At 52.7% G+C, this 25410-nt stretch overlaps 3 protein-coding genes, 1 long non-coding RNA gene and 1 pseudogene across 7 annotated transcripts; 3 read left to right on the top strand and 2 right to left on the bottom strand.

Moving 5' to 3' along the window:
- Positions 1-392: 392 nt before the first annotated feature.
- LOC144304278 (U6 spliceosomal RNA) lies at positions 393-484 on the top strand (annotated as a pseudogene).
- A 6618-nt stretch (positions 485-7102) lies between these two features.
- LOC144298262 (protein shisa-like-1) lies at positions 7103-11741 on the top strand. Of its 3 annotated transcripts, XM_077872918.1 has the most exons (6): positions 7109-7235; positions 9811-9988; positions 10315-10450; positions 10533-10695; positions 10856-11066; positions 11567-11741. In XM_077872918.1, exons 4-6 carry the CDS (start codon positions 10593-10595, stop codon positions 11724-11726), a joined length of 474 nt encoding a protein of 157 aa, XP_077729044.1. In that variant the 5' UTR covers positions 7109-7235; positions 9811-9988; positions 10315-10450; positions 10533-10592; the 3' UTR covers positions 11727-11741. The 3 variants fall into 3 exon arrangements, with proteins under 3 accessions (XP_077729062.1, XP_077729044.1, XP_077729052.1); XM_077872926.1 differs by lacking the exon at positions 10315-10450; XM_077872936.1 differs by lacking the exons at positions 9811-9988; positions 10315-10450 and having other exon boundaries at positions 7103-7235.
- HDDC3 (HD domain containing 3) lies at positions 7569-9238 on the bottom strand. The gene is made up of 4 exons (XM_077872906.1): positions 9081-9238; positions 8725-8780; positions 8373-8613; positions 7569-8061 (listed from the first exon to the last, which is right to left on the bottom strand). The coding sequence occupies exons 1-4, from the start codon at positions 9190-9192 to the stop codon at positions 7931-7933; spliced, it is 540 nt and encodes a 179-aa protein (XP_077729032.1). The 5' UTR covers positions 9193-9238; the 3' UTR covers positions 7569-7930.
- Positions 11742-11810: 69 nt separating the features above from the next.
- On the top strand, positions 11811-24970 carry UNC45A (unc-45 myosin chaperone A). Of its 2 annotated transcripts, none has more exons than XM_077872462.1 (20): positions 11811-11937; positions 12137-12298; positions 12535-12571; positions 12871-13046; positions 14808-14900; positions 15223-15390; positions 16640-16808; positions 17112-17282; positions 18618-18789; positions 19366-19666; positions 20414-20508; positions 20743-20884; positions 21251-21391; positions 21554-21681; positions 21870-21936; positions 22351-22464; positions 22653-22768; positions 23589-23706; positions 23807-23962; positions 24116-24970. In XM_077872462.1, exons 1-20 carry the CDS (start codon positions 11932-11934, stop codon positions 24395-24397), a joined length of 2814 nt encoding a protein of 937 aa, XP_077728588.1. In that variant the 5' UTR covers positions 11811-11931; the 3' UTR covers positions 24398-24970. The 2 variants fall into 2 exon arrangements, with proteins under 2 accessions (XP_077728588.1, XP_077728580.1); XM_077872454.1 differs by having other exon boundaries at positions 11825-11982.
- On the bottom strand, positions 19554-25198 carry LOC144298284 (uncharacterized). Its single transcript, XR_013365206.1, has 2 exons — positions 23462-25198; positions 19554-23321 (listed from the first exon to the last, which is right to left on the bottom strand). It is a non-coding gene; the product is annotated as an uncharacterized LOC144298284 (long non-coding RNA).
- Between the last annotated feature and the right edge of the window lie 212 nt (positions 25199-25410).

The following is a 25410-nucleotide window of genomic DNA, read 5'->3' as shown; positions in this document are numbered from 1 at the left end:
GTCCAGAATCACTAGAAGTATTTGTTTCAGGTCCAGCTTGTTGGCCTGTCTTGGCAAGGGCCACCCCTTACGCCTGGATGCTGGGATGAGGGCCCATGGAGCAGAGACCAAGGCTTGTTGAGACTGCCCTGTAACAAGAACCAGAAAGAAACTTTCCTGTGGTGCGTAGGAGGGAAAGCCGATTCCTGGGCCCAACCTACTGAACCAACTTCTTGGAGTAGCAGTCAGAGAATCAGCATTTTTAACAAGCTTCCAAGCAATTCTTTTGCACACATTCATTTGGAAATGGGCCTATGATTTTAAGGCAAGCAGCAGCCCTTTACCATGGAGCTCTGACACTGAAGCCTCAGTTCTGAGGGTTATAATCATAATTAGAACCAGGACAGGAGTTCTCGCTTTGGCAGCATGTATACTAAAATTGGAACGATTAGCATGGCCCCTGCACAAGGATGACCTACAAATTCATGAAGCATTCCATATTTTTATGAACACTGGGTATTATATGTTGGCAAATTGAATTTAAATACTTTTTAAAATAATAAAAATCAAAATTGAAAAAAAAAAAAAAAAACCAGGACAGGACACAGAAGCAACTTCAACCCCTGGAAGTAGAATTCTCTTCCTGCACCCCTCCATCCACTTTGAACTATCCACTTCCCATGAAGAAAAGGAACCATAGACAAGTGGGCAGGAACCGGGTTCTCCTGTGCAGGTTGAGCCAGGCACTGACTCAGCTCCCCAGGGTGTGGGCATAGATCAAGGCCTGTAGAAAGAACAGCATCTCCAGGCTGAAGCTCACCCACCCACCCCACCATCACAGTGGTCTGCTAACTGCACTCAGGACCTACAGAGGAGGAACATCACAGTCTGGGTAGTAGGAATGAGGCTTTCCAACCAAAATAGAGCTCTCTGAAACATATCATTGCTTCTCACTAACAAAAATGTGTACAACACTTTAAGGGCAGTTCTCATGCAAGAACAGGTGATAGAGGAGGAGGCCAGATCCTTCGCAACAAATCTCAGTTTTACTTAGGGTCTGTGGGAAATCAGTTCAGGACTTCTTAAGAGTTGTTACCCAATGGATCTGCAAAGAGTCTCTGTCCATCCTGGGTTCTGACTTTGGATCTCCCTACCTGAGAAGAAGCCTGACCTGATCATGATTTCTGTGGGCACAAGAAACCCGAGCAGATGGACATGAGGACTTGCCAGCACTTGAAATGTGATGGGGTTGAAGATTTAAGACAAAGCTTTGAGTGTGGAAGCCTGGAGGAGCTCTTGCAGTGGAGGGGGAAAGGTGGCAGGTCTCCCTGTCGGCATGCCTAGGGACCTGCACTAGGACCAGAGCAATGAGCATCCTTGTACCACTACCTCCTCAACTCTTGATGTCTTGGAATGGTAAGTGAAATATTAACAATGGCAAGAGCGTAGGCCTGTGGTCCTATGACCCAGAGTGGAGAGAACAGAGACAGCCCTGAGCAGATGGGAAGCTGCACAGCTCAAGCGAATGAGCTGGGAAGGAGAGCAGTGCAGGGTCGTCAGAGTCCATGTGGGACACATAGGTGACTGGGAGTAACCGAGGAATGCCGAGAGGGCAGAGCCAGGTCGAGCAGGGAGCATAGGACAAGGAAGCAAAGAAGCTGCAAGCCAAAACATGACAATGTAAGCAGCCCCAAACAATACTTCATTGAAGTATAGTCTACGTGTGGGAGAAACTCTGGATTTAGTGCAGACGATACAGGCACTTGTAGATTTGGAAAACAGAGCTGAGGAATCGCTTGAACACATCATGGAGCTAAAAGAAAACTATAAAGGAGAGGTTAAGAAATATGGCAGATAGGGGCACCTGGATGGCTCAGTTGATTGAGCATCCAACTCTTGGTTTCGGCTCAGGTTGTGATCTCAGGGTCCTGGGATCAAGCTCCATGTTGGGCTCTGTGCTCAGTGAGGAGCCTGCTTAAGATTCTCCCTCTCTCCCTCTGCCCCTCTCACTACTTGTGTGTGCTCTCTCTCAAATAAGTAAAATCTTAAAAAAGAAAAAGAAATATGGCAGATAGGCTTGGAAGCATGGACAGAATGTTTAGTAGTGTGTTTAGGAGAGACCAGTGAGTAAGGAAGAGGAAACCATCAAAAGGAAAGTGGGTGCATTCTTCAGAAATGAAGATAGAGGGATCCCTGGGTGGCGCAGCGGTTTGGCGCCTGCCTTTGGCCCAGGGCGCGATCCTGGAGACCCGGGATCAAATCCCACGTCGGGCTCCCGGTGCATGGAGCCTGCTTCTCCCTCTGCCTATGTCTCTGCCTCTTTCTCTCTCTCTGTGTGTGACTATCATAAAAAAAAAAAAAAAAGAAAGACATGAAGATAGATATATAGGAGTCCTCGGAAGGAAAAGTGCTTGTCAAGTTCCAAGAAAGGGACATTTCAAGAAAAAAAAATCCTCACCCACATATATTTGCAAATAAAACCCTAAAAATCAACCACAAAGAAATTCCAAAAGACCACCAAAATGACAGCAGACATCTAGTTAGCATCAATAGATACCTGGAGTCCATGAAATAGTACATTCAGACTGCAAGAACATAACTGCCAACTCCATCTGGTATTAGCTGCACTGCTATTCAGAGTGGGAGAAATGGCATTCCAAACATGCGAAGACTAAGAATTTGCAGTGCACAAAACTTCAGTGGAAGAAAAAAGGTGTTTTTCTGAAAGAAAAAAAATCCAGGGTGTATAAACCCTAATAAGTATTGACTGTAAACTATAATTCAAAAAGCATGAATGAAAATTCTAGATCACAATAATTTTAGATATTATTCCAGGGGTGCTTGTTCAGAAGAAATAAAAGCACATCTCATGATTCATATGCACAAAGAAATGGATGAGGATGAGGATGTTCACTGGAGCATTATGTGGTGTGGTAAAAAGCTGGAAACAAAACCTATGAAAAAGAGGAATGCATAGGGGTGCCTGGCTGGTTCAGTTGGTAGAGCATAGGACTCTTGATCTTGGGGTTGTGAGTTCCAACCCTATGACGGGTGCAGAGCTTACTTAAATATTTTTTTTAAAGGGAATGCATAAAGAAAATACTGCCCATTCAAATAATGAAATATTATGACATAGTTTAAAGGAATGAACTAAACATCCATGTGCATTGACATGGATAAATCTCAAAAGCATTGCTAAAGAAAAAGAAAGTTACAGGGGTGCCTGGCTGGCTCAGTCAGTAAACCATGCAACTCGATCTTAGGGTTGCAAGTTCAAGGCCCATGTTAGGTGTAGAAATGACTTAAAATTTTAAAAAGAGTGATACATACTTATGACAAAATACTCCAAAATAGGTACTATAAGGACAGTCTTTTCAATAAATGGTGTGGGGAAAATTGGATATCCACATATAAAAGAGTGAAATTGGAAGCTTATCTTATACCATATACAAAAATTAAAATGGATCAAAGACCCAAATGTAACAGCTAAAGCTATAAAACTCTTAGAAGAAAACAGGAGGAAATCTCCATGATACTGTGGCAATGATTCTATAGCTACAACACCAAAAGCAAAGGCAATAATTCTGGAAAGGATTCACCATTCTAGATGCCATTAAGAATATTCATGGCTCACAGTAAGAAATAAAAATAACAACATTAACAGGATTTCAATTTGGAAAAGTTGATTCTTAACCTCATGGATGACTTTGAGGGGCACAAGACTTCCATGGAGGAAGTCACTGCAGATGTGGTGGAAAACAGCAAGAGAATTAGGATTCGAAGTGGAACCTGAAGATGAGACTGAAGTGCTAAAATCTCAAGATCAAACTTGAATGGATGAGGAGCTGCTTCTTGTGGATAAGCAAAGTGGTTTCTTGAGATGGGATCTACTGGTGAAGATATTACGAAGATTGTCAAAATGACAGCAAAGGATTCACAATATTACATAAACCTGGATTGACTCTCATTTTAAAAAGTTCTACTGAGCCTGGGTGGCTCAATTGGTAGAACATGTGACTTTTGATCTTAGGGTTGTAAACTTGAGCCCCATATGGAGTATAGAGATTATTTAAAAGAAGTTCTAGGGGCACCTGGGTGGCTCAGTTGTCCAACTCTTGATCTCAGCCTAGGTCTTGATCTCAGGGTTGTGAATTTAAGCCCTACAATGGCATTGGGCTCCATGCTGGGCATGGAACCTACTTAAAAAATTTTAAGAAGTTCTACTATGGGTAAAATGCTATCAAACAGCATTGTCCACTATAGAGAAATCATTAGTGAAAAGAGTCAATTGATGTGGCAAACTTATTCTAAGAAACTGCCACAGCTATCCCACCTTCAGCAACCACCACCCTGATTAGTCAACAATCATCAATAGGGATCCCTGGGTGGCGCAGCAGTTTGGCGCCTGCCTTTGGCCCAGGGCGCGATCCTGGAGACCCGGGATCGAGTCCCACGTCGGGCTCCTGGTGCATGGAGCCTGCTTCTCCCTCTGCCTGTGTCTCTGCCTCTCTCTCTCTCTCTGTGACTATCATAAATAAATAAAATTAAAAAAAAAATTTAACAATCATCAATAAGGTAAAGTCCTCCACCAGCAAAAGGGATTACAGCTCACTGAAGGCTCAGATGATGATTAGTGGGGTTTTTTGGCAACGAAGTATTTTTTAAATTAAGGTACACTGTTTTTTTAAAGACCCAATGCTATTGCACACTTAATACACTACAGTATAAACATAACTTTTATATACACTGGGAAACTAGAACTTTCATTTGATGTGCTTTATTGTGATATTGCTTTTACTGTCATGGTCTGAAACCGAACCTGCAATATCTTGGAGGTATGCCTGTAATCTCAAATGGCTCAGGGGAAAAAAGTTACTTATTCTGTACTTCCCACATTTAAGTTTCTGATTTTTAAAAAATATATATTGAATTAAGGGCGCCTGGGTTGCTCAGTCAGTTAAGTGTCTGACTCGATGTTAGCTCAGGTCATTATCTCATGCATGGATTGTGAGACTGAGCCCCAAGTCAGGCTCTGTCTCACTGGAGAGTCTGCTTAAATATTCTCTCCTTCTGCCCCCCTCCCCTCATTCTCTCTCTCTCAAATAAAAAAATCTTTAAAAAATATTGAATTATAAAAAACCCAAGTATTTACTACATTGGCTCAAATCAAACAGGTTATGTAGAGAGGCCTCAGACTCATAATCCTGCTCCACTAGTCACTTCAGTCTTGATCTTTACCATGACTCGTGGTTGGAGCTGACCTGTTATGATCACTTTTGTCTGGTTTAAAAGCCAGTAGGGAATGCCAGGCTGGTTCAGTGGGTGGAGCCAGTGACTCTTGATCTGGGGGTGAGTTTGAGCCCCACGTTAGGTGTCAGGATTACTTAAAAATAAGTAGGGCCTAGGGCCTACGTGGTGCAGTTGGTTAAGCAGCTGACTCTTGGTTTTGACTCAGGTTATGATCTCAGGGTTGTGAGATTGAGCCCTGCATCTGGCTGTGTGCTCAGCAAGGAGTCTGCTTGGGATTTTCTCTCCCTCTCCGCCTACTGCTTGTTCTCTCTCTCCTTCTCTCTCAAAATAAATGAATCTTAAAAAAAAAAAAAAAAAAGTAGGGACATCTGGGTGGCTGAGTGGGTCAAGTGTCTGCCTTCGGCTCAGTTCATGATCCTGGGATCGAGCCCCGCATCGTGTGCCCTGCTCAACAGGAAGTCAGCTTCTCCCTCTGTCCCTTCTCCCACTTGTGCTATCTCGAATAAATATATAAAATCTTAACCCCAAAAAAAAGGAAATAAAAAAAACTTTAAGGTTCAATAGTCTGAAAAAAGAGAGGGGAACTGTGGTCCTCATTCCATCACTTCTCCATCTGTTTGACCATTAACAAGTCTTCTCATCTCCCTGAGCTTCACATTTCATGTCTATAAAATGAGAACAATATCCCTGCCCTGCACTACTTTGTCTGGTTATCATATAGAACAGATGAAGTAACACCCGTGAGGTTTTTTTGTAAAACATCAAATACCCGGGTTCCCTGGGTGGCTCAGCAGTTTGGTGCCTGTCTTTGGCCCAGGACACGGTCCTGGGATCTAGGGATCAAGTCCCACGTCGGGCTCCCTTTGTGGAGCCTGCATCTCCCTCAGCCTGTGTCTCTGCCTCTCTCTCTCTATGTCTATCATGAATAAATAAAAACAAAATCTTAAAAAAAAATCAAGCACCCGGTAACAAGATTTTTTTTTAAGATTTATTTATTTATTCATGATAGACCCAGAGAGAGAGAGAGAGAGAGAGAGAGAGGCAGAGACACAGGCAGAGGGAGAAACAGGCTCCATGCCCAGAGCCCGACGCGGGATTAGATCCTGGGACTCCAGGATCATGCCCTGGGCCAAAGGCAGGAGCCAAACCGCTGAGCCACCCAAGGATCCCTGTAACAAGATTTTTATTAAATGTCCTGAAACCTCAATTTTAGGCCACTTATAAGTTGCAGATGTATTATATGTTTTTTTAGGTAATTAAATACTACATAAATATATATAAAAAAACTGCAGGCATATTATATACACATTAATAGTATATTAGCAAATATACTATATTAAAATGTAAGGTATATTTGCTAATATACTATTAAATGTATTAATATTTATTATGTAAATATATATAAGTGTAAGGAATAAAGTTTTTTAAAACCCTGTAATCCTATCACCTCCCAGTTTATTAAAAAAAACTAAAATCAAAATTCTCCAAAACATACCCCATCCTGGCCTACCTTAAGAGGATTACACTGAACTTTGAACTCCCTGATCCGTGTACCTGGCCCCATTCTGAAACTCATTTCCTTCTTGGAAGGCCACCTTCTGGTGGCCCCTGACCATTTTTCCCTGCAGAAACTGCACTGGGGCCTTTGGGTGGATAACACGTGATCTAGCACGAGATGGCCTGTGACCTGACAACTGGCTCATTCCCAGGTGCGCCTATTCCAAGGGGCTAATAAGCGTCAGGTGCTCCGGTCACCTGCCGACCCCTGCACACGGACACCACCTAGCGGCTGGCTGCGTCTTCCCGAACCCGCCCACCACAGGGCTCCGAAGGCGGGGCCGCTCCGGAGCCACTTCCGGAGGCGCCCAGAAGTTCGTGTCACTCAGCAACCGAAGGCACCGCGGAGTGATTGGGCTGAGATGTGGGCTGGGCTGCGAGCCGCGGCGAGCTTCCGGAGCACTCGCAGTACCCTCTCCACCCACACCGGCCCTGGTTTCTTGCTGCTGGTAAGCAGGTGGCGTTCCTTTCCAAAACGTGTCATCCCGCCCAACTTTCTAATGGAGGAAGACTACTGCCATTTCCTGAGCACCCATGTGCGGGCTCCGTCTGGGACGTCGCAGAGTCTAACCCTAGTAATTACATAGCCTATCTGACTGATAAGGAAACCAGGCTCAGTGGTGGTGTGGTCGGGGGGCGGGGGGATCCGAGGCCCTCAAGCCGAGGGACCTGTCACTGGGGGCACGCCATCAGAGGGGCTAGGTATCTCGCCTACCAGTCCCCGCCCCCCCCCCCCCCCCACACACACACCCTCGGCAGGCTGGGAAAGGAGCAGCAAGAGCTTAAGAGCTTCACCCAAAACACTTTATTTTCCATAATGACTTATGATCTAGTGTTTCCAGAAGCCCAAGTCCCTGAGGGGCCGGAGTTGGCCGGTGCAGAAGAGCAAAGAGACCAGAGGTCTGGAGAAAGGGCAGTGGGTGCATGAGGAATGGACGGGCTGCATCTGATTTCCACAATCCAGGGCTCAGCTTAGTAGGCAGAACACATTCAGAGTGAGAAGAGACAGGTGTCCTTTGGCCTCTGAAACCTGGGCTGGAACCAATCAGGGTGGGAGATGGAGAGGCCCCGAAAGGCCAGAATAGGAGTCCTTTCTGGCCAGGGCAAGGTTGGGGTCCCGGTCCCCGATGGCTCCCAGCCCTGCTCAGAGTGTCAGTCCCCGCTCCTTAAACAGCTGCTTTAGAGCCTCCTCCAGCGGCGGGTTTGTTCCCTGGAGCCCCTTCACCACGTGTGCTGCCCACTCGAAGTATTCCTGGACCCGACGTTCAGACCATCCTGCACGAGAATGGACATAACACTGCTCATATGGCACCCAAGATAGCACCGGATTGTACCCACTTCCTGGCAGGGCCACCAGAGGAGCTCCTGATGGGATCTGTCCTGAAAACTTCCCTCTTGACCCCGTTATTGCACTTCTATGGTGTGAAAGAACAGAGTGGTCTAGTAGGATTAGTTTGGGGAGTCAACAAGAATGCCCGGCTCTTTCCCCCCCCCCCCCCCCAGGAACTAACCAACCTGTGCCTCCAGAAGGTGGACATCCCTCCCTTTTCCCTCAGAGCAGGGGCGGTGTGGGGGGGGGGGCGTACCCTCTGGGGTGCAGCGATTCAGATCTCTCAGATTGTACAGCTTGTCTGCCAGCTTCACCAGTTTAGCCGCGGGGCTGCTATGGGGTGCCTGCTCCACCTGCAGCCGCTTTCTCTCCAACTTGGGCAGAGTCTTGTCATCCGTTACTTCCTCCACCAAACGTCGCACTTGTGTCCCAAAGTGCAGCTCCACCTCATCCAAGGTGGTGTCTGTGTCCTCCACTGTGTCGTGGAGCAGGGCTGCCTGGGGCACAGGCTTCCACTCAGCCCTGTGGGCCAGCCAAGGAGTGCCCGGGGCTAAGTGGGGCCCTTGACGCCCACCCTAACCTTCCGAGTAGAGAACGAGGGGAGTTACCTGTAACACCACAATGTCAGTGATGCCCGCCTCATGGGTCAGGATCCGAGCCACACCTGACGGGGCAAAGCAGGAAGTCAGACCTCAGGGAGTTCCCGGGCTGCGCGTTGTGGATTTTGCAGAGCCAGATGTGACCTCTCACTAGCCAGATGACCTTTACTCTCTGTGGGTGTCAGCGGTGCAGAGGAACAATCATGCCTGCCGCCCCGGGTTGTTGTGAGGCTTAAACACAACGAGCGCCCGGCACAAAGCCTGGGACAGGGCTGGTGCTCAATGAGACTGAGGCCCTCCGCGTTCCCTTCCTGGTCCCCACCCCCTATACGCCGCTGCGGCTGCTCCAGGGGCGGTGCGCCCACCGATAGGGTGGTTGATGTAGGGGGTCCCTTCGGGGTCCTTCCGCCGCTGCAGTCGGTGCTTGCGAGCCGCGAAGTCCGCAGCCTCCACCAACTGCGCGGCCTCGGAGCCCATCGCGCAGGTGGGGCGGGCGACAGACTTCGCGGAAGCCCAGGCGGAGCGTCCACAGCGCCCCCTCGCGCGCGGAGGCCGGAGTGACCGTGGAGTCTGACAGATTTCTCTGGAGCGGATATCCCGGCGGAGAGAGCAGCTGGTGTGGGGAGCTGCCTCAGCATCGCAGCCCCTGGAAGGAGGAAGGAGGAAGACACACAAGCAATAAGACAGTGTTCTCCCAGTGTGCTGGATCCAGGGCTGGAAGGCACAGGGGACTATGGTATCCTGGAGGAAGGGCAGTTCACCTAGCCGCCCGGGGTCAAAGACCACCTCTGCCAGGAGGATCCTCTCCTCCCGTAAAAAGACAATCTTCAATGTCAGTCCTCTGAAAATTCTCAAAGTGCTCTAAAAATGTTTTTCCCTGCAGGGATGGGACTGGTTGGTATTGGCATGGGAGCCTCACCTTTGGGCCCAGAAGATCCTGGGGTCTGACCTTCTAGAAAGTGAAGCCTACACTAGAAGCCTGCCTGATTGCTTCAGGTTTAGACTCTCAGGCAGCAGTGATGTTTCTGCAAGAACGGTCTTCTGTGTTCTCGGGTTCTGTGTGTTTTTCTTGTACCGTAAGTGTGCCTGCTTCAGTCCCTAGGCACCTGCTGTGGGGCCCCTCAGATGATAACTGTTGTCATGCTGTCCTGGGAGGATGACATTGTCAGATCTCAGTGGACTCTAGGATAACACTGAACACTCCTGGCTGGGGGCCTTGGGTCTTCTAGAGAAATTCCTTGTCTCAGCAGATGGCATCTATGAGGCTTAAGGGGTAAGAGACCTGGAGACCCCGGAAGAACTTTTCCTGTGAATCAGTTTGCGAAGTATAGTGCTCCCATCAGATTGGTAGCTTTTATGTAGCTGAGGCAGACAAGGGCTCAAGGGGAAGGTCAATGGAAGGACTTGCCCTTGTTTTTCAGCGAGTCTTTGTGGTTGTCACGATGCAGAAGTTAGGGAGGGAAGCTCCAAACGCTGTAACTGAGCTCCCTGGGGCCTGAAATGTAATGACTAGAATTCCCAGGGCTTCCAAAGCAGCCTGGAAATTGAGAGTGGGGAGAGAGAAACATCTCTGTTTCTACATGCTTGTCTCTTCTCCAGGCTAATGGCTCAACTTCTCTAGTCTTCTGAACCTTTTCCTGTTCAGCTCAGAAAACCTCAGGCAGCTGGGAGACCCAGTCCCCACATTTTCCAACAGAAGACAAAAACTCAGTCACTTTCATCTCTCTCTCTAGAGGTCTGTGACAGAAGCTTTGGGTTTGTGTTAATGGCGCCCAGGAGCCTTGTGGTTTTGATTTTTATTTCCTTACTGTCTGCAGCCATGGATTAGAGAGATATTGGGGTTCCTGAGACCCGGGCTGAGGTGGAGATGACCTCTCATGGCCTTTCAGAGGAGGCTGGGCCTGTTGCTGACTGGCCTGACCGGAGGGCTGTTGCTCCTCCAGAACTGGGTGACACCTGCTCAGCCGACCTCTCTCTCAGGTATAGTACTCCCCTCTGCCGGCACCCCTCTTCAGGTCCCTTCCTGGGGAGCTGGAGGGGAGGAAGGGAGTTTGCCCTTTTGATGATGGCTGACCCTTTTCACTCTCTAGAAGGGTTGGAGTTGGGTGTGGGTAGACCATTCTTGCCTGTCTCCCTCCAGCATTGGCCCACCACCCCCACTTGTGCCAGACCACCTGGGATGCTGATGGCCGCCACTACCCCGGTTTCTTCTGTCCTCGGCTCTCTGACACCCCGGAGGAAGCCTACTGCTGCCACCTGCAGGCTGCAGGGGGCTACTGCTGCACCCGGGCTGAATTTGAGGCCTTGTACCAGGTCAACCTGTCCGCCCTTCCGTCCCCACCCATTCTCAGGTGAGAACTCGAAGCCCCAGAGCCCCTGGGACACTGACAGGTGTTCCAGCATCTGAAACTCTGTTTTTTAAATTCTGGGGCGGGAGGCATGTAGCGTACAGACTGGTGGAGGGGCCGGCCTCAAATAGAAAGTCGCGTGAATACATAATTACAAACAGTTGCGTGAAGGGAAAGTCGGGGGCTGTGTTGGCAGGTAACAGGGAGCCACAGCATGCACTGTGGGGATGGGGTGGGGTGGGGTGGGACAGATGACAAACTGCGAGGATCTTGTAGTCCATGGATTACACCCATCATGATCGGGGTTTTCAAAACTGAATCTGTGTATGGATGGCTCCACGGCACCTGTGAGCCTCCTGAATTTCTATTTGCTAACCCTGTATTTATCCGGGGAGAGGGGTGTCCCGAGGTTCTTCCGGACTCTCAGAGGCTCTGTAACCAACAGCCGCAGCAGCGAGCATGCGGCTGGGACCAGCACCCTGAGACTGTCCCCTCTCCTACAGGGGCAGGGGCCCGCTCCTCGCCCTGAGCCTCTATACCGTGCTGCTCCTGGCCCTGATGACCGCCGACCTCGTGCACTTCTGCTGCGGTCGGGGCGCCGGCCGGCCGCCCTCGGCGTCCTCCGCCGCGCGCCCCCTGCAGGTCCCTGTGAGAACGGACTAGGCGCGCCCACTGCAGGTCTGTGCCGCGGGCCGGAGCCCCGCCCACCGGAGCCCCGCCCACCGGCCCCTCTCGCCTTTGCCCCGCCCCTTCTTTGCCTCCGCCTCTGACGCGGGCCGGGGCGGGGCAGCCGTCGCCGGATTCCTGAGCTTCGTCCCACTCCGCCCCAGAGACTGCGCCTGCGCGCGCCGTGGACTCCCGCCCCGCAATGACTGTGAGTGGTCCAGGCGCCCCCGTGCCCCGGCCGGCCGCCCCCGGGGTGCGTACCCATCCTCCCGTCCCATCTCCGCTTCCCGCCTGCTCTGACCATTCCCCGGCTCCATGGGACTTGACCCTGACCCCCGGCCCCTCTCCCCCAGCTCCCCGGCCCTGGCCTGAGCCCATCCCGACGTTTCCACCCGTTCCCTCCACAGGCCAGTGCGGTGGAGCAGTTGCGCAAGGAGGGCAACGAGCTGTTCAAATGCGGAGACTACGAGGGCGCCCTGACGGTCTACACTCAGGCCCTGGGTCTGGGCGCGACGCCCCAGGACCAGGCCATTCTGCACCGAAACCGGGCCGCCTGCCACCTCAAGCTGGTGAGGGAGCCGGCTGCTCTGCCTGTCCCCTGCCCGGGCCCGGTTTGCCCGTCTGGCTGCTGCTTGGGCCCCGGCTGGGCCATTCACCTTCCCAGGCCACCGACACTTTTCTGACGTCTTGTGGGCCTCGCGGTGGTGGGAAAAAGAGTGGCTCCTGAGAGCAGCCCTGCTGCCCAGCTAATGCCCTGAAAAGGAAAGGACCAGCCTCTCAAGCTCCTTTTTTCCTTTTCTTACAGGAAGATTACGACAAAGCAGAAACCGAGGCATCCAAAGGTAGGGGACTGTGGTGGACCGGGAGGCGTGGGGCTTCTAGTGTTGGGTGAGGACTGCGGGACTTCTGCACCTTCACATTCTCCTTTCCCTGTGGCCCTTAAAACACCTCTGCCTGCTTTCTTTCCCACTTCTTGGGCGTTTCCTTCTCTGCAGCTACCCTCACCTTTTCTGAGGCTGGAATACTGAGCCCCACATCTGTCCCCCCTCCTTCCTTGGGCCCTCGAGACCTTTCCCTACTACTGCTCTTGCCTGAAGACGGTGGCCTCATGGGTGCTGACAGAGCTCCCATTTGTGCTCAGCCATTGAAAAGGACGGAGGGGACGTCAAAGCACTTTACCGGCGCAGCCAAGCCCTAGAGAAGTTGGGCCGCCTTGACCAGGCTGTCCTTGACCTGCAGAGATGTGTGAGCCTGGAGCCCAAGAACAAAGTTTTCCAGGAGGCCCTGAGGAACATTGGGGGCCAGATTCAGGAGAAGGTATGTGAATGACCGAGAGAGAGAGAGAGAGAGAGAGAGAGAGAGAGAGAGGCAGGCATTGACGGGTGATAGAGGAACACTGGTATATGGATTTGGGCAAAGGGTGTAAACGCAGGAGTTACTGACGGCACACAAGCCTATGGAATGATGCTCAGCCTTGCTGGTAGTTAGGGAGAAGTAAATGAAAATAATAGCAAGGTGGTTCGTTTGGCAAACTTTTCAAGTTTGCACACTTTGCCAAAAGTAGGGAGCCAGATGCTTAAGTGGTGGGCTCGATTGTGACTGCTGGAGTTGGCATATATTGGTACAGCTTCTCCAGGGAGCACTTTAATGTATCTCTTAAAATTTTAAATGAGCGTGTCCTGTGAATCCAGTACGTTTACTTCTTGCTATCTCTCCTGGAGAAGCCTTGCTCATGTACACAAGCAGGTGTGTGTATGTTTATTTCAGCCTTGTTTGTTGTATTGAAAAGTTGGAACTTATTTGACTGCCCAGCAATAGGAGAATGGCCAAATAAATGAGGTGCTACCTTTGCTGTAGACTCCCACGTTGTAGTTACTGAGAATAGGTAGATACATGTGATGCAGAGAGAGGATAGTCCTTAAATGAAAAAAAAGCCAAGTATGCTGTAATACATATAGCAGGATAGCATTAATGTTGAAACAATACCCCGAGTACATCCTCAGAACAGTACCACGTTTCTTCTGTGGGCCCACTTGGGTGTGTAAATATGAAGAAAGATAATTTCAAAGATACAGTATCAAAATGGTAACAGTGTGACCCCTGGGGAAAGGAGTGGGATTGATAGAGTTTTTCAAAGAGGTTTTGCTTCATCTCTTAACTCCATGTTATAGACAGAGACATTGTTCATCTCTTAATTTTGTATTATAGAAAGAGACATTGTTTGCATAGTGCATATATTTAAAAGTTATTTTAGGAGAAAAGAACGTAAAGCCCATGCTGAACCACAGCCGAGCTTGAATTAAGCAGATCACATGATGTTACAGTGCTCGCACAGTGAAAGCAGGTAGTAGCATGGGAAATACCTAACTGAAAGGTTGAAACCCAGGAAAGCAAATCGTTTCCTCTCCATGCCAGCTCAGTGTGATCAGCAGGAGCTACCTAGAGCCCTGTGTTGAGAAGGCTTAGGAAGCAAGTTGGTGGGCCTAGCAGAATGTTGCATGCATGACTGATTTGTCATGGATGCAATGGGGGAAGCAGGGAGGTGGCACTTGTGCTGGGTATGTGCCCATGGGTATATGCCCTGGACACTGGGGAGGGAGAGGGCCTAGGACAATCTTGCTCAATCAGATGATTTTTAAAAGTTGTCAGAAAGAGAATTCTGGAGCTCCAGGTGGCATTAGGAACTACCCCATGAGTTGCTGGCTCTTTTGCTGCAGGTGTCAATGCTTGGTTGAGTGCCATTGGCAGAGCACCCATGCTGCCACAACATAGATGGTACTGCTGGGAGGGGGTGGCCCCATGGCTAACAGGGTGCCTTCCCTTCTGACTGGCACTACCCCTGCTGCCCAAGCAGGAAGTAGCTCCGAAAGGAAAACAGCCCCAGGAAGTTTGGGTGAAGCTGCCAGGCGAGTCTCTTCCTGCCCAGGGTAGCGTGGTGTGAGCCCAAAGCCCAGATTTCCTTGCTGTGACTCTCAGAGACAGGAGCAAGGCCCTAGGAGGAGCAGAAGAGAGCAAATAAGTATGTGCTGCCTATGGCTGAAAGAGCAACCTCTTCCACGCCTTGCTGGTTTGTCGTAGGTGCGATACATGTCCTCAACGGATGCCAAAGTGGAACAGATGTTTCAGATACTGTTGGACCCACAAGAGAAAGGCACTGAGAAGAAACAAAAGGTACAGGTCTGGACAGAGTGAGTCGGGGGGGCAGAACCCCCACTGCAGCTCCCTCTGAGGTGCTGTCCCAGTGACCTGGCATTGGCCCACGAGCTGCTCAGCAGCAGCTGCCCATAGCCTGAACAAGAACTTACAGGGCCTGGGGCCTGCGTGTGTCCTTTTATGTACTTACTGGAGGAAACCAAAGTTCAGAGAAGTTAAATTTATGGCCAAGGTCACACAGCTGCCAAATGGAAGCAATGAGGTCCAGAGCTCGGAGGCGCTGCTTGCCCTGGCCTGTGCTGTGTGCTGTATCCACATCATAGGGCACTTCCTTTGATAGGCTTCCCAGAACCTGGTGGTGCTGGCCCGGGAGGATGCTGGGGCTGAGAAGATCTTCCGGAGCAATGGGGTTCAGCTCTTGCAACGCCTGCTGGACACTGGGGAGGCTGACCTGATGCTGGCAGCTCTGCGCACCCTGGTCGGCATTTGCTCCGAGCACCAGTCCCGAGTAGGTGGGGCAGAGGGTCTGCTTACTACCTCCGTCCATCCCTCCATCCTCCCTTCTACCCACCCTCCCCTGCCATGTTCCCAGAAAAACCAAAGGCAGAGCATAGGAGACATGTAACGAGAGAAGAAAACTTAAAATGGCTCAAAAACACCCCAACATTATTTTGGGATGAACTGGGACCTATAAAAAGCAAAAGCAGCCCACTGACACCTTGAGCCCTTGCTTTAGGTAAAGTAGGCTGGAGCCAGGCTTTCCTGGAGCTGCCTCAGACACACCTCATTCTGACTCACTCATTGTCTATACAGTAAAAAACAAGTTGTTGCAAGGGAAAGGGCCCCTGTCATTCCCTAACCATCAAACTGGTATATCCCCTGCAGGGGTGTCCTCCAGCCAGTGATGTGGTCAGGGATGTCACCCACAGCATCTGTACTGTTGAGACAGGACCAGATATATGGGGCTTGGCCCCAAACTGGCTCTTAGCACAGACGGGGCATATCCACCACCGACTTTTGGCACAAGGACAGTCCTTCCCTGGCAAAGTCTGGGCCCTAGCTCTTGCCTGAGCTGGCTGGATTCAGGGGATAGGGACTCAACCCTTGGTTCCTTTTGGAGGTGCCCATGATTCCTAGATCAGGGATGGAGCCGTGGGATATTCTGTGAAAGCTCTTGAGGCCAAACTCAGGCTCTCTTTCTGGGTCTCCCAGGACTGAGAATGATAAAGCCATGTGACTTCCCTCCACCTCGTTCAGCCTTCCTGCCTATCCCAGTGTGAGCCTCTGGGATATCCGGCTTCAAAATGGGGTAGAGAGGCCTTGTTGTTCCATGCTTGTCCCCATCCCTAAACTGCAGACAGAATCTCAGGGTGGGCATTGGAAAGGAACCGGGTGTCCTTGGACCTGTAGCCACGGAACTTGTCCAGGCTTCAGTGGCCCCTTGCTGGGGGAACATGAACCAAAGCAGGTGCTCCCAGGGCCACAGTGCTCCTGTGCTCCTTGTCTCCTCTGACTGGAGCGGAGGGGAGGTAGTGGTGGATTCCTGTGGAACATTTCTTTAAGAGGCGTTTGCCACAAAATAATCCCAGCGTTACCCCAGGTCACACCCTCAGCCAGGCCCACTTTGATTCCACTTGGAGCTGGTCCTTCCACCCAAATGTATTCTCCCCTTCTGGCCACACTCACAACCCATGGTTAGGGATCTCTGTGGCTGCCCTCTGCCAACTGGAGACTCTGTCCCCATTTCTCCCATCCAGACAGTGGCAACCCTGAGTGTGCTGGGAACTCGGCGTGTGGTCTCCATCCTGGGTGTGGAAAACCAAGCAGTGTCTCTGGCTGCCTGCCACCTGCTGCAGGTTATATTTGATGCCCTCAAGGAAGGCGTCAAGAAAGGCTTCAGAGGCAAAGAAGGCGCCATCATCGTGGGTGAGTAGAAGCACTCACTGTAGTCCTTTGGCTGTTGTGGCCATAGAGGGTAAGGGGCCGAGCCAGTTGACCCAGCTCTTTGGGGACCAGACTTGCTGCCACAGGTTGTTCAGGAATATGGCTTGGTGACAGTATTTTACTCTAGATTCGAAGCAGCCAGGGTACTACAGGGAAGGCCGGAGTCCAGTCCAGAGCCCAGGATGCAAGTCTCCCCTTCCTGTGTCTCCCTGGGCTATTGGGAAAGTTCAGGGGTCAGGTTGGGCTGGGCCACTGTGGGGCTTATTAATGTTTCCTTGTTGCCAGATCCTGCCCGGGAGCTAAAGATCCTTATCAGCAACCTCTTGGAGCTACTGACTGAGGTGGGGGTCTCCGGCCAAGGCCGTGACAATGCTCTGACCCTCCTGATTAAAGCAGTGCCCCGAAAGTCTCCTAAGGACCCCAACAATAACCTCACCCTCTGGGTCATTGACCAAGGTAGGTGATCAGTTTTAAAGGTGGAGAAGGAGGCTGAGCGTATCTGTTACATCTTGCTTGGGTGACTGTACCTGGCTGTGTGTCTGCCCTGCAGTGCACCCTGCGGCCTGCATTATATCCGTAGGGACACAGAGTTAAGACCCTTGAGCCGGGAGCTTGTGCATATGCTTGCGCATTGGGGAGGCCTGCAAGCACATTACCGGGAAGGCTGGATCAGCTTTCTGTATCTGAAGTGGTTTTCAGTGAGCGTGCATTAGTTCTGTACTCCGAGAAAAATACTGAAAAGTTTACTATATAAATTCACACTTCTTGGGACGCCTGGCTGGCTCAGTCAGTGGAACATGCAACTCTTTTTCTTTTTCTTTTCTTTTCTTTTTTTTTGTATTTAAAGATTTCATTTATTTATTCATGAGAGACACAGAGACAGAGAGAGAGAGAGAGGCAGAGACACAGGCAGAGGGAGAAGCAGGCTCCATGCAGGGAGCCCAACGTGGGACTCGATCCCCGGTCTCCAGGATTAGACCCTGGGCTGAAGGCGGACGCTAAACCGCTGAGCCACCCGGGCTGCCCCCCTGCTTTTTTAAAAAATATTTATTTATTACTTGAGAGAGTGAGAGAGTGAGAGTGTATGCCCACATGTGCATGGGGTGTGGGGTAGGACCAGAGGGAGAAGGAGAGAGAATCTCAAGCTGACTTCCTGCTGAGCATGATGCAAGGCTTCGTATCATGACCCCGAGATCATGACCTGAGCCAAAATCAAGAGTTGGCCACTTAACCACTTGTGCCACCCATGCACCCCTGGAACATGTGACTCTTGATCCGTGGGATTATGAGTTCAAGCCCTGCATTGGGCAGAGTACTTAAAAAAAAAGTATTAAATATATACATAAATGCACACACACATATATACTAATCAGTTCACACTTCTCTTTGCCCTTAAAAGATAAATAGAGAAAGTTTGGCCAAGTCCCCCCTCTGTGAGCACACTTATTGGGTGCTTATATTTTGGCATCCCCATAATGCTGTGAAACGTGGGTGTTACTCCCACCTTCAGTTTCACACATGAGGAACCTCAAAGCTCCAGAGCATCTAGCCGCTCGGGCAGAGCCAGTGTGCGGCCTCACACTGGGCCCTTCCCTGGGCCCTTCCCTGATGCCACTGAGGCAGGGGATCAGCCAGCCAGGCTCTTGGAACTGCCCTGCACGCAATTATCCATGCCGGTACCCTCTTTCCAGGTGGCCATGTGTCCGTGCCCTCCTCTCAGGGAGCCTCCTCCCGCTGCCTGTGGGGTTGGAACTGACATCCTGCTGCCCACATCATAGCGTGTCTTTTCAGGCCTGAAAAAGATTCTGGAGGTGGGGGGCTCTGTGCAGGAGCCCCCTGGGGAGCTTGCAGTGACCGCGAACAGCCGCATGAGTGCCTCCGTGCTCCTCAACAAGCTTTTTGATGACCTGAAGTGTGATGCTGAGAGGGAGAATTTCCACCGACTCTGTGAAAACTATATCAAGTAAGGGCGTTGGCCCCACGGCCCACTGCCAGGGGCACCGACTGAGGCTCCCACTCCTCAGGGAGGGACAGTAGTGAAAGGTTTGCAGGCAGGCCTCACAGAGACCAGCGTGGTCCCAAGGCCCACTTCTTTTTGCAGAGTAGCCTCCCCAGGGATGCTTATTCTTAGATTGCTCTACAACACTACAAATGTCCTCAAGCATGTGCTGTGTGTACCGAGCACTTTGTGTATTTGTTCTGACCCTGTGTGATAGTCCTGCCCTTTAGGAGCTTATGGCTGATGACAAATCATGAAATAAGCAGAGCAATTACAGATCTTCATATATACAGGAAAGGAGATGAACAGTGGTGTGAGTGAGAGTAACCTATGTCAGACATGTGATCAGGGGAGGCCCGGAAACCTAGAGAGAAGATGGGCAAACAGTGCCAAAGGGAATGTCCCAGGGGCCCCAGCAGCAGCTTTCCTTGCTGTTCCTTCCCAAGGAGCACAACTGCCTGGCCAGTGGACAGGAAGGGAGGGAAGAAGGGTCCCTTTTTGCTGGCTGTGCTGTGACAGCTGTCACTCTGTGCCCCCCAGGAGCTGGTTTGAGGGCCACGGGCTGGCAGGGAAGCTGCGGGCCATCCAGACGGTGTCCTGCCTCCTGCAGGGCCCTTGTGAAGCTGGCAACCGGGCCCTGGAGCTGAGTGGCGTCATGGAGAGCGTGATCGCTCTGTGTGCCTCTGAGCAGGAGGAGGAGCAGCTAGTGGCTGTGGAGGCCCTCATCCATGCAGCCGGCAAAGCCAAGCGGGCCTCATTTATCACCGCCAACGGCGTGTCGCTGCTAAAGGACCTGTACAAGCGCAGCGAGAAAGACAGCATCCGAATACGAGCGCTGGTGGTGAGCAGGGCAGGCCCAGGCCAGGCGGGCCACCAGGCAGGGGTGTTATTGGGTGGCTGGTATCCTAGGCTGTGGCTCCAACACACGCTGGTGAGAATATGAGGTATTCAGGGCCTTGTCAAGGCCAGAGGCATGAGCCCACAGGGTCGTGGTCAAGTCAGGGAGATGGGTTTGTCCAGAGAGTCCCCCCGAGAGTGTGGGGCAGCACATGCTGCCCCCACCAGAGGTGGTGGGAGAAGCTCCAGGAGGAGGAGGGCCGGGCCAGGCTAGTTGGCCCAGCTGCTCCAGGCGGCCCCAGGTGCTAGAGCTTTGGGCCCCGGTTGGCCTCCGTGAGCCTGTTGCAGCCACACACCTTGGAAAGGCTGGTCCTCCTCCTTGGGGGGCTTGGTCCTGGGCTCCTCCTAGAAGGATCTTGCCTTGCCTGAGGCACCTGTCTCCTCCCCACACACGTCTTAGCTGTCTTAGCTTTATACACACCTGTAAAGAGCTCTTTGTATGACATGAAAAGGAACAGAGCAAATCTCAGTGCAGGTCTGGAAGGGTGGGGGTCCAGGATCACCCAGTCTCCCCCAGAGATGTGTCACATGGCCACCCCGATTGTGCTCTAGGTGGGAACCTGGTAGGGCCATGCATGGCCACCAGAGGGCCCGGCAGAATGTTGGGGAGAGAGCCCATACCAGGTATAGAGGAGCCCAGCTCTGCCTTCATCCCTCCAGACCCATGGCTGGTTCTCACCTCTTTTTCCAGGGCCTGTGTAAGCTTGGCTCGGCTGGAGGGACAGACTTCAGCATGAAGCAGTTTGCTGAAGGCTCCACTCTCAAACTGGCCAAGCAGTGTCGAAAGTGAGTTATTTGGTGTTGCCGTGGCTGCCCACCTGTCAGCTGGGCCTCCAGAGGAGGTCTGGGTGGAGGATGGGGCCTCCTTGCCACCCTGATTTCCCCCAGGCGGGCCCTCCTAGATCCTGCCATGTGAACTGCTGCGTGTGTGGAGGGGATGCCTAAGCCTGTGGCGTTTTCTCCCCCCTGCCCCCCCCACCCCGAGTTCTGATGGTTGTCTCCTACCCTGCATGTCCCCAGGTGGCTATGCAATGACCAGATTGACACAGGCACACGGCGCTGGGCAGTGGAGGGCCTGGCCTACCTCACCTTTGACGCGGATGTGAAGGAAGAGTTTGTGGAGGATGAGGCCGCCCTGAAGGCTTTGTTCCAGCTCAGCAGGGTAGCCCTGTGGGTTGCTATCATCGGGGAACAGTCTAGGATTAGAATGTACCAGACTTTTTTGGCAGGTCTCGGGCAATGACTCCATGGCCCCCAGGCAGGAGGGCTAGCAGCCCACGTGGCCGCTCTGTGGCAGGGGCCTCTAGGGCGATAGTAGCAGCATCGGGCAGAACAGCATCTTTGGAGGAATCAGGAAGGTCGGGTGGTGAGCTCCCAGGGTCTGGGGCCAGGGGGTGCTGGGAGCTTGCCACATCCATCCTGGTGCCCAGCTGGTTCCAAAGAGGGCAGAGTGGGAGGCCTGGGCAGCACATGTCCCACACTGCTCTGCCCCCGGCTGACCCCTTTACTGCCCCTCTGCATCCTGCAGTCTGAGGAGAGATCAGTGCTCTTTGCGGTGGCCTCGGCGCTTGTGAATTGCACCAACAGCTATGATTATGAGGAGCCGGACCCCAAGATGGTGGAGCTGGCCAAGTACGCCAAGCAGCATGTGCCTGAGCAGCATCCCAAGGTGAGGAAGCCTCTGAGAGGGCATGGGGGCCTCTGTGGCTTTCAGACCCCTGACCTAGGGCATCTGCAGCAGCCTCCTGTCCATCAGTTTGTGCCATGAGGAGGGTCCCCCTTTTCCTGTCTGGTCAGCCAGGGCCGCTCTGCTAAGCTGCCTCCTTCCCAGGACAAACCGGGTTTCGTGCGGGCTCGGGTGAAGAAGCTGCTGGCGGCGGGCGTGGTGTCAGCCATGACATGCATGGTGAAGACCGAGAGCCCCGTGCTGACCAATTCCTGCCGGGAGCTGCTCTCTAGGTGAGCCTGCCTCAGCACAGCCAGACCTTCTCTAACCCTGAAGGCTTGAGGCTGCTGAGGTAACTGCAGAGGGGACTGTCCTGTGGCTCTGGGCCTCTTGGAGCTGGGGGGCCACCTACGTAGCTGCTAGCGGTCTCTGAGTCCAGACACAGGGTATCTGCATGCCCACCTGCACCCTCTCCCCGCAGGGTCTTCCTGGCTTTGGTGGACGAGGTAGAGGACCGTGGCACTGTGGTGGCTCAAGGTGGGGGTAAGGTAAGCTGGCTTACAGACTCCCTCCCGATGGGCTATAAAGGTGACTCAGTGGCTGTTGCACTGGCGGAGGCCGGAAAACAGCAGAAGGGCCCTGCAGAACTGTTCTGCTGAATGAGTGATGCTAACGGGGGCGCGTTTGTGTCCAGCAAGATCCTAAGCTCTCCTTTCTCCCGTGTCACTGACCTGCGTGGCCCAGGGCCCAGCACAAGCCATGGCTGGCCCCTAGTAAGTGTTTCCAGAAGAGTTTGAGCAGCTTGAGGATAGGCCTGGGAGAGAGGAAGAGAGTCTGGGCAGAGAGTGTCGTCAGGCCTTGGGGAGGAGATAGGTGAGAATGCCACTGTCAGGACTCAGGGACTGGTAGTTTGGGCCTCACCCTCTAGGACTACATCAGGCACTGACAGCTTGTCCCCACAGGCTCTGCTCCCGCTGGCCCTGGAAGGCACTGACGTGGGGCAAACGAAGGCAGCCCAGGCTCTTGCCAAGCTCACCATCACTTCCAACCCAGAGATGACTTTTCCTGGTGAGCGGGTATGTGTCCTGCTGCCCCAGCCCTGGCCTCTCCATCCCTCTGACCTGTGCTGGTGGCTCTTTCTTGGGACTGACAGGAAGTGGCTTTGCTGAGCCCTTGGGTGGGGAGAGGGTGACCTCTCAACTTCGGGTTGGCAGGGCTCGGGGGGGGCCAGGGTGAGGAGCCCTGACAGGCGGGTGTATTACAGATCTATGAGGTGGTCCGGCCTCTCGTCTCCCTGCTGCACCTCAACTGCTCAGGCCTGCAGAACTTCGAGGCACTCATGGCTCTCACGAACCTGGCGGGGATCAGCGAGAGGCTCCGGTGAGGTCCCTGAGGACACAAGACCAGGGCAGCAAGGGCATGAGGGTTTAGATCATCATCCTCAGGACAGCGCTTTACAGTGTGAAGATCACCCTTTGGTCCCTGCTTGATTTGAGGCTCACAGGGATTTCCCTGTGTCCCGGAGCCGGGGAGACAGCCTGGGACATTTGACTTGTACTGCAGTCCACAGCAGGCAGGCTTGGGACGCTGACAGTGCAAGCCCTGGAGTCAGACCTCCTGGCTTTAGACCCTGACTTCACTGGTTGCTAGTGTGTAACTGCAAACAGGTGCTGCTCTGTGCCTCAGTTTCCCCTCTGTGGATTGGATGGGTATCATACCTTCTTCAGGAGTGGTAGTGAGTGTTAAATGAGAAATTACATGCAGAAGCACCGAGTACATGGCACCAGGCTCCCAGGAGTGTGTCCAAGTGCTCATGGTGACACTGGGCTCTTTATCCATTTGGCCTTGGTTTCTTATTTGCAAAGTAGTCAGAGTAAGTGGACCTGTACCTTCGTCGTAGGGCTGTGATGATTAAGGTAGACAGTGCCAAGTCCTGTGTCAGAGTAAGTGCTTCAAAGTTACATGTTAGCATCACTGTCACTTGCCCTCCCGGTCCCCAAACTCCTACCCTAGAGCATTTCCCACGGTCCCTTGCTATCTCCTAGGCCTGCTGCAAACCGCTGTACTTCTTACCTGGTGCTGGAGGGTCTTTGGTTGCTGCCGGAGGGCTCCTTGACCCGGGGCTCGATTGTGTGGGGATGCAGGGTGGGGGGTGGACACAGGAGCTCTGAGGTGCTGCCTTTCCACCCTGGCCCTGCAGGCAGAAGATCCTGAAGGAGAAGGCTGTGCCGATGATTGAGGGCTATATGTTCGAGGAGCACGAGATGATCCGCCGGGCAGCCACGGAGTGCATGTGTAACCTAGCTATGAGCAAGGAGGTGAGGGCGAGTGGTCGTGATGGGCAGGCGTGCAGAAGTACCTGTGCCCCGCCCGGCTGTGCCACAGCTCACCCAGTCCCCTCCCCTCATCTGGCCACAGGTACAGGACCTCTTTGAAGCCAAGGGCAACGACCGGCTGAAGCTGCTGGTGCTGTACAGCGGAGAGGATGATGAGCTGCTGCGGCGGGCGGCTGCTGGGGGCCTGGCCATGCTCACCTCCATGCGGCCCTCACTCTGCAGCCGCATCCCCGAAGTGGTCAGTGCCTTTTCTCGGTGGAGGAGGGGACATGGGCCGGGAACTCCCTGCACAGTGGCGGCTGGGGGGTGGGAGCATCCCAGGGCACACGAGTGTGTTCCTGCCAGGTCTGAGCCTGCTGCTCAGTGGTGACGCTGCTCTGTTAACCCACAGACTACACACTGGCTGGAGATCCTGCAAGCCTTGCTTCTGAGCCCCAACCAGGAGCTGCAACACCGGGGTGCGGTGGTGGCACTGAACATGGTGGAGGCCTCCAAGGAAATCGCCGGCACCCTCATGGAGAGCGAGGTGCTGGAGATCCTGTCAGTGCTGGCTAAGGGCAAGGAGAGCCCTGTCACAAGAGCTGCTGCAGCTTGCCTGGCGAAAGCGGTGGAATATGGGCTCATCAAACCCAACCAGGACGGAGAGGGAGGGGCTGCCTCATGCACACGCTAGCAAGAGGAGTGAGGACTTAAACAGCTTTGGCTACCAGGCACTGGGCTGCTGAACACTGGCCTCTCCCCTGTAGCTGCCCCTCAGTGTCCTCTGCTGAACCCAGGACCATGGTCAGTCACGGCCCTGCTCTGCCAGCACTGCCTCCAGCCTCACACAGCAGGACCCCCTCCTGTACCACCGTAGACAGCTGGGAACGGGGAAGGTGCATCCTAATGTCCCTGTGCATTCCCAGCATTGGGAAGGGCCCGTGAGGCACTCTCACCAGCTATAGGAGCTTCACCTAAGCCTGTGAGCAGGACTGCACTGATGTGGAAATAAAGTATGTGGAACTCAGCTGTGCACCCCGTCCCTAGGCAGGAGCATTTCCCACGGTCCCGTGCTCTGGAGCAGGAGCCGGGCCTGAGTGCACAGCAGAGCTATACAGCACAGCACAGCCGCCTCTACGGAAGGAATCCAATGGATCCTCACCCTGGGGCCTGCTGAGTGCTTTTACTTCTGTTGGAGGATCAGGGGTAAACCTAGGAAGCTAATAATCTATTCAGTCACATGGGAATAAATGGGTTTGGACTCCTAGATGCTGGTTCGTCTTTTTTTTTTTTTTTTTTAAGATTTTATTTGGGAGAGCGAGCACAAGCAGGGGCACTGGCAGAGGGAGAGGGAGTAGCAGGCTCCCCGCCCGGCAGGGAGCCCGACGCGGGGCTGGATATCCGGGACCTGGGGTCATGACCCGGGCGGAAGGCCGGCTCCCAAGGGGCTGGGCCTCCCCGGCGCCCCTACTTTCATCTTCATATTGAGAGTTCCCAGTGGGGATCCCTGGGTGGCGCAGCGGTTTGGCGCCTGCCTTTGGCCCAGGGCGCGATCCTGGAGACCCGGGATCGAATCCCACGTCGGGCTCCCGGTGCATGGAGCCTGCTTCTCCCTCTGCCTGTGTCTCTGCCTCTCTCTCTCTCTCTGTGACTATCATAAATAAATAAAAAATTAAAAAAAAAAAAAAAAAAAAAGAGAGTTCCCAG

Source organism: Canis aureus, chromosome 2, assembly GCF_053574225.1.
Source record: "Canis aureus isolate CA01 chromosome 2, VMU_Caureus_v.1.0, whole genome shotgun sequence".
NCBI classification, from domain to species: domain Eukaryota; kingdom Metazoa; phylum Chordata; class Mammalia; order Carnivora; family Canidae; genus Canis; species Canis aureus.
Note: the sequence above shows the minus strand (reverse complement) of the source record. Positions and strands in the feature narration are given on the sequence as shown.